Source organism: Acyrthosiphon pisum, chromosome A1 (genome assembly GCF_005508785.2).
Source record: "Acyrthosiphon pisum isolate AL4f chromosome A1, pea_aphid_22Mar2018_4r6ur, whole genome shotgun sequence".
Classification (NCBI taxonomy): Eukaryota; Metazoa; Arthropoda; class Insecta; order Hemiptera; family Aphididae; genus Acyrthosiphon; species Acyrthosiphon pisum.
This window is the reverse complement of record NC_042494.1, coordinates 40,925,234-40,933,836: the sequence shown is the minus strand read 5'-3', so window position 1 is coordinate 40,933,836 and position 8,603 is coordinate 40,925,234. Positions and strand designations below refer to the sequence as shown.

The window sequence follows — 8,603 nt, the reverse complement described above, 5'->3', positions numbered from 1 at the left end:
TTTTTTTTTTAGTTTTTTTTCTAAAAATATCAGTTAAATTTTATTTGTTGATTAAAAAAGCTTGAAAATTTAATAGAAGGCACCTAGTATATTGTTTCAAAAGCAGATGAAAAATATTAAAAATTCTTAGTCACAGTTTTTTTTTTTATAAGCATTTAAAGTTGACACATATTTTGACTCTTTTTGAGCTGTTTACGGACATTTTCGGTTTTCAATTTTTTTAGTTTTATTTACTATAAATATCAATAAAGTTTTATCTGTTGGGTTAAAAAGTGTAAAAAATGAATACAAAGCTCCTGATATATTGTTACAATATCAGTTGAAAAATATTAAAAATACATAGGCACAATTTTTTTTTATAAGCATTTAAAGATCGAATTTTGACAAAATTTATCAAATTTTAATTTTAATAATTATTTTTTAGTTAAAAATGTATAAAATGTTCAACTTTTGTATCTAAGAATTTAAAATTTAGAAGAAGATTCCACGCAAGTAATTAATTCTGTTACAAAAAAATCTAAAAAATACATTTACACAGTTTACTTTTATAGTCATTTTAAGTTTAAATTTGGACGAAATTACATATTGTATAACGTGTTATAATTAGTACCTAATGGATATTGTTATATGATTAATTTGGAATTTATTTTAGGTACCTATTATAGGTCAATTTTTTTTAAATACTATAGACTATAATATAATATTATACCTAGACTGACATACCGTCTCCACTTAGAATCGTTTTTCTTATACAATGATATTATATCATTCAATTCAAATTTAATACCATCCATTATACAGTGACCCACTTGTAATCTACTGTACAGCAGAGTGACATCCACTTACCCACCTTTTTTTTTTGAGCTATAACGATAATTTTTAGCATATTATCAAAATTCATCTTTTAATTCTATATGCGCAATTTAAACTTCAGAAATATATAATATTATCTTTATTGTATTTTCCTCTGATATTTTATAAAAAAAAAAGTTTAATACATTATCAATAATGTGTTTAATATATATTATCATTTTTATTATCAAGTACAGAAAATATATTTGATGATCAAATAACGGAGCATGTTCTATTAAATTAAAGTAACATTAAATTACTTACAAGTTACAATGGACTTCAGAAAGTTTTAATAAAATCTTGGGTGTGATATCAATTGATTTTCTATTTTATTTTTAAGTTTACAAAGTTCCAGTCTAATAAAATTAATAAAAAAAACTTAATATCGAGTTGTCATACACAATTTGAATTCATTGACTTATAGCTTTCATCATCACTTTTAAATAAGACTATTATATAAAAACATAATATAATTTAAAATTTTTAAATATATAATATCGTATATCATTATGTAGTATACAGAGGACAGTTCATTAAATTATTTTTAAAACTAATTTAGATTCTGACAATCAATAATTATTAGACGATATATCGGATTAAGACAAAAACACCGACTTTCAGAAACTCCAGGAGAAATCCTCGAACCTTCAACGAAGGAAATCAATACACTAATTAAATATTCAAATTTATGAATGAAACTGGTGCAACTAATTTAATATAATCACAATAATGTAAATATAATAAAATTGTATCGCTGATAACTTCGTCGTTGTTGCCAAGCAAATATGTACCTATCACATACTATTATTGTAAGCCATGCACATATAATACCATATAAATTCGGTATTGTACATTTTTTTTATTCTTAATGGATACTTCAAGCATTAAAAATAAAAATAAATTAATATATTTTATTTTTCATAAATACTTCTGACGCAAATGGAAACGATTTTTAATTATTGTGGGAAAATGTAAATGTTTTCATATATAAATAAAGAAAATGAAAAACAACAGACGTCATTAGTTAATTAATTTTTATGCTTTTACATTGTTATGATCGAAATCAATCTAAAACAAATATGGGATTCATTGTTATAGGTACCTATTATATAATATAATTTAAATTTGTAGGATGACTTATTTGTTCTTAATATACCTACTAATTAATTATTTAACAGTTTAGTTTGATAAAGTATTAAGATTTACAACTCAAAAACCTTATTTACAATTATTCAGTTCTAAATGTGTACCTTTATATGTTAATAAAATCTATGTATTTTGAACAATTTAATGTTGGTATGTGATACCTATGTTATTTCAAAAAAAAAACACACAATTAACTTTACATTACGAGTATTTATACATTATACTGCGGTAAGAAATACAATTAAACTTAGATTACATTTAGTGTAAGCAAGTCTCTCAAATTCAGTAACTTAATAATAATTATAGGTATGTACATTATTATATTTTGTTTTCAATGAGAATTGTCATCGACTCCTAAAGTGTTTCATGAAAGCCGGGAAGATTCAATTATGGAGTATTATAATTATTATCTGTCATTTCTTATTGTTCTAGATACTATAAATATGAAATTCTCACGAGACTGCGTTCTAATCTACTATTCAAATATCACACTACCATAAATAAATTTGAACACTATCATCATAATAGTGTTTAATTTATACACAATCGGTACACTCACCTATCATGTCTACCATGTGTAATTTGAAAAGCATTGATTTTTTTATTGGCTATACGAATAGCACGAATAATTAATATAACATTTTTCTTTTAAATCTTTTGGGGATTTTTACATATTATTCAGAATCAAATAGTAGACTATACCTGTTTCAATAATCTATCACAATTACATTTTTAACTAAATAAAATTGACGTATTTTTTCAAAATAATAAGAATTAAAAAAACAATTTGGTGAAAATTAAGCAGTCGTGTGCATAAAAATTAAAACACATTTCACCCACGATTGTAATATTATACAAATATATTCATTCAAACTTTTTTACGGAAATTCAAATAATATGTACAATATAGGTCACTTTATAGTGTCCCGTGTACAACAATCAATTATTCGTTTATAATAATATGTAAATCGCTATAAATTGTATAGGGATTTGGGAAATCTCAACCGACAAAGGTCGTGGTTGTAAAACGATTATACTTTAGTGTAATCATTCCATTATGTGGTGGTGTATGCACAAAGGCTTTAATACAATGTGCACGCACATCAATGTAAAAAATTCTTTTGTTTTAAAACCTAGTTGATTTATAACGGTTAACCGGGTCGAAGAATTGAAAATAATGATGACCATTTTCGAGTGTAAGCACTTAAATAGCAACATATAATAATAATAAAGTCTTCAACGGTCCATATAACATATTATTATTATCTGACGCGCTTTGCGAATAGGTTGTTGTTATTTTGCATCGATACTATTAAACGTATTACGTAGGTATATATATATATATACACAGACACTAAACAATATTATGTTGTGTTGATGATGTATTATAGTGAATATATACTATAAACGTCCATGTATACATATATATTATATTGTTTTTTTCCACTACTGGGTGTATTATCTAGCCCACGCTAAATCAGAGTCAACGAAACGGAAACAAATGGGCCTATGAGGGGAGCTCGTTGAATTCGTGGACATTCATCATATAATAAAATAACGTTTCTCCGACATTTTATAGTAAATTAGGTTCATTGTATGTAATGAGTACCATTCATAGAAAGTTTACCACCATCATCTAGGATTGCCGTAACGACGTAATGTTATATAATATACACACATAATATTATGTGATAATATTAGACTTGTAGTTTGAAAAGAAAATTATTGATTAAAAACATATGATTCAGTTAAAATGTTACACTTTTAAAGTTTAAAATAAACAATTTAATATGAAATAACTAGTATATGATGAACCAGTAGTAGCTACTAACAATACGACTGCGTATACCCATCTATATTGTTAATTTTTTTTTATTCAATTTTGAAAATCATCACCTTAAAAACTTTACTTGCAAAATTAATAATGTATTTCATCTTCAAAACTAATCGTTCCTAGTTTTATAACTACATGTATATTATAATCAAATAACAAAACATGTTCATCCATTAATAATTCACATTAAGTCACAAATTGCAATGAAAATAATCAAATTTTCAATTATTAATAACTAAAATATTTTTTGACAATCATATAACATTGTGATTACAGATAAAATCGTATTAGATAAAGCTACCATAATTAAAACTATCGGATGTGAATTCACCATAGACGTTTCAGTAAAAAAGAAAAATATATTAAGATAGGTATCGGGAAAAATATCTTTTAAAGAACCACCATGGTTCAATTGTATCACTTCAATTGTAATCTAAATTATTTTCGTTATGAACATTTTAATAATTATAAAACCTGGTTTTTGGATAATGTGCATATTCTAAAATTAGGTATAGTTAAAAAAACATATCATTTTTCTCGTGTTCAATTTAATTGTATTCGATATCGAAATTGCTGATGATACAAAATATAATATAGGTACATATTATATAAAATTAAAAAAATCACCAATAGATTTTTGACACGTTAAAAAATGTACTATGTAAGCCAAGTCACCTAACCTATACCACAGCATTAAAAAAAAACAACATATAACACATCAAAAAATTTAAATTTAAAATAATCGATCAAAAATGTGTATGTCTTCGAAGGATTATTATTATTACGTAGATATTTTACTATAACGAAAAGTCGTGTTTGTTAAAAATGGATGCGTACACCCCACCGTTATTTTACAGTAAAATAACCTTTTTAGAGTACCATGTGTTTCCAATTACCAATATTTTCATAATCGAGCCAAAATTATGATGAAACTTTCGAAACGCTTCGGTTCGGCTTTCCAACTAACGATAAATATGTAAACAGCAACAAAATAAAACATCATCGTATGGTTGACAAAATCAAAAACGATATGACAGTATTTATTACTTACTTGAAATAGGTAAGAATGGCAATCGACAGCAGAAGTGCAATGAATGAAACCAAGTATCCGGTTTGATAGATGGTATTGATTTGTTGTGTCCACTGTAACATAAAACATAGTATTATTGTGAGGGATGTTTAATTATTAAAATAGTGTTCAAATGACGCAGTCCACAGATGTGTAATGTGTATAATACCACAATAGTCTGAACGAATATTGTAACGTATACGTAATATTTTATAAATGTAAGTATACATTAAAATGATCGAAATTCTATTTTTAAATTAGGTAGTCACTCGACGGATTAATGAAAAAAAAACCAAAGCATTGAACATAATAATTATACACGAAAACAGTATCCAAATATTTTATGATTTATAATATTATTATGAATGATTCGTAATCGAGGGAATATTATATCGTACTATAATATGACTTTATGACTTGATTCTCGTTTATTATCTGGTATAGACGTATAGTCACACAGACGTGAATCTAAACGTGGAAAATTTGTCGAACTAATTTACTATTTGTTTTTGCGCAAGATTCAAAATGTCATGTTCCAGACCGGTATCACTGATATTATCTGGTCCGCATCATGGTCCACATTTTGAAAAGTAATTTTGCTAAAAAAATCATCAACTACCTTTCTCACTATATATGAAACAGATGTAGATAATTAATTTAGAAAATTTTTTTCCTCCTAACAAGGTCAGTTAAATCATTAAAAGCTAATTGCATAGAGATTGGTGGCATTTGAATGATTTAGAGAACGCAATCACAAAATACGCAACCAGCACACGGTTAATATGTGATTGCTATAAGCACCGCGTTTCAGCACTCAACCCGATTAAAGATAAGAATGTTCCTGGGCTCCTGACCGAAGCCATAATAGAGGGTCAATCGGACTCTAACATTAACGATGATACCCGAAGGCTTTTCTATTCCAATTAAATATTAATGCAGACAACCAAATCCTAACTAAAACTGGTCGTCTAACGCCAACTGTGGTATACCTACCTATACATATTACATATTATATTATGTGGTGAGCTTTGCCTTATCTAAGTCGCATTATTAAATCACTGATCTATTTAACCTTGATGTAAAAACACATTTTTGGATTATATTATACAAATATGTATCTCGATTCTCGACGCTCATTTATTGTCGTGCATAGTAACCAGCCCCAAAACGCCAATCGTATGCGAAAATGCAAAATGTGATTTCCTGTCGCTCTATCTTGGAATGCCCTGCAGTTTTTTCTCGCAAAAAGACAATTTTTCAAACAGCTATTACGTTATTTATTTACGTTGTGTATATGATAGTAGTGGTATTATTGTGAACTATTTATTAAAATATTGTGTAGTTCGAGTTGCGATGGACTTGGAATCGGTTTACAAAAGAAATATTTGTCACGGGATCATTTGCGGTCTCTAACTACGGACGACGTATTGTAGTGTCGTAACATTGTGTCCCTATATATGTCTAAGGTCTAGTAGTAGTACACTCAACAGGAATGAAATACCTTCCTGTTTTCAAGTTATGTATCTCTTGGGTCCATCCGCTTTTTTAAAGCTAAGGCAGTCTTATAAAATATATGCGATGGTCTACGGTGCCGACTACACCACAGTTGGTAGAAATTAGGTACCTATACTATAAGTATAACACTATATATTTTGTAAAAACCGTAACGTTCATAATATTATGTGGGTCATCAAATATTTTTTGATATAAAAATTAATACAATAAAAGTAATAATGTTATCAAAAATAGACGAAAAGCCATTATTAAATTGTTTATAATAATACATACCTATTATACATTTCAATGAAATGAAATGCTACAGCCTAATGCAGAGGTAAACAATGGACAAGACGATCGCCAATGATTTTGTGTGCCCTATATATTATATGGTACCTATATAAATATGAATAATATAGTTTTAACAATCTAGTGACCTTTCTCATTATGGCGTTCTGTTTTGAAAGTACTAATATAAGGTTTGAAAGAAAAATGTAAGCTCAAATGAAATATTGTACAAGAGGCAGGAGTTACTGTGGTAATATATATTTTTATATGAATAAAAAGATACGTAAATTCCGGAAAGATTTCCGAACATTGAATGCCTCAACAATTCAATGATGGGCTTTAAATTTGATATTCAAACTATTTTGTTGTATCAACTATTTTGTGTACCCTATATATATATGGTATATCCATATGTATAATATAATTTTAACAATCTAGTGACCCTTCTCATTATGGTGTTCTATTTTTAAAGTACTAATATAAGGTTTGAAAGAAACATATAAAGTCAAACGTAATATTATACAGGAGGCAGGAGTTATTGCGGCAATATATATTTTTATATGAAGAAAAAGATACGTAAATTCCGGGAAGATTTCCGAATCATTGAACGTCTCAACAATTCGATGATGGGTTTAAAAAGTTGATATTCAAACTATTATATTGTATCAATGATGGGTAAAAGTTAAATGAGTTTTTAGATTGATACGAAATTGTTCCATTCGATGAATTGGCAATTGCATTTATTTCGTTTACACAATGCGTTTGAACAAGCGATAAACAAAATATAGTCGACCCTGTAACTCGACAATTTGTTTTACAAACGTACCATATATCGATTGTCCAGAAATGTTGGTACCTATTTAAGTTATAAAATGTATACTGTGGTTATTGTTTAAGACGGAAGTTTTGTTCACAAAGACGACACGGGAAATTAATTTCATAAATCAGTTTGTTAATTTATAAACCTTTACATAGTGTAACCTACGTCTTGTTGGTTGTCGCGGTGTATAATAAATTGTGGAATATGCATTAAAATGATATAATTATTTCCCCAATTTAAATAGATGGCAGTTCCCGCGTAGTCTACCAGGGCGGCGTAATTAGGTTTCGGTTCGGTAAGTTTGATCCCGACCTCGGTAGGACACCGCACCTTTGTTCCGATCGCCATAGGTTTCTTCTTCATCAGCATCAGACGATAACTAAAAGTAACTGACTATATCGTGTTAAATAATATTTATAAGCCCGTGAGCTGTAGCTTATTTACGGACATAAGGGCGGGGGTAGAGAATATATCAAACAAAAAGCGTATTATTATACTATTATGATCAGCATTATGATCATCGGTGTTCTCTGGATAGAAATGGCGTTATATATTTTGATCATAGTGACCACTGTAAACATAAAATACACGGATTGATGAAAACGTGTTATTATTGTGTGTGTCACGAGCTTTGGAAAACAACAACGATTTACATTTTATATTTCAATTAATGTTTAAAAAGAATATAAGTACCAACGCCTGTCCGAGAATCGCTTTACCTACAATTTTCACCACTATATATTGTGGGTTTCCATATTATTACATTCAAAACAGTGTACTCGACTTTTTAGTTATAAATCATGGCTAATTTAACAATAACGTTGGTCATCTGCAGTCCTGCTGTTTGTTCTAAGATTTAATTTTCCATCGATTACGACGTACATACATTTATGCGTAAAATAATTTTTGACGGTTTTATCACAACGTTGTAGGGTATCATAGTGAAACCACACCCTCCTCCTCACTCTTCCAGACCAGCTATACAGGAACGCAATATATAAGTAATATTTACGCATAAATCGTGACGTGTAGTAAATTATTATAAAATTATCGATTAATATTCGGTCTAGGGGTAAATTAGTAATACGGCGCTCTAA

The 8,603-nt window shown here is 28.1% G+C and overlaps 1 protein-coding gene across 1 annotated transcript in view; it reads right to left on the bottom strand.

The window, feature by feature from the left end:
• The window catches only part of LOC100166340 (calcitonin gene-related peptide type 1 receptor), a gene marked incomplete at its 5' end in the record, with an annotated part of 100,518 nt that overhangs the window by 69,581 nt on the left and 22,334 nt on the right, over nucleotides 1-8,603 (bottom strand). The window contains one exon of the mRNA XM_016805568.2: nucleotides 4,884-4,975. Coding sequence (XP_016661057.2) covers nucleotides 4,884-4,975 — 92 coding nt within the window. The remainder of the gene's footprint in view (nucleotides 1-4,883; nucleotides 4,976-8,603) is intronic.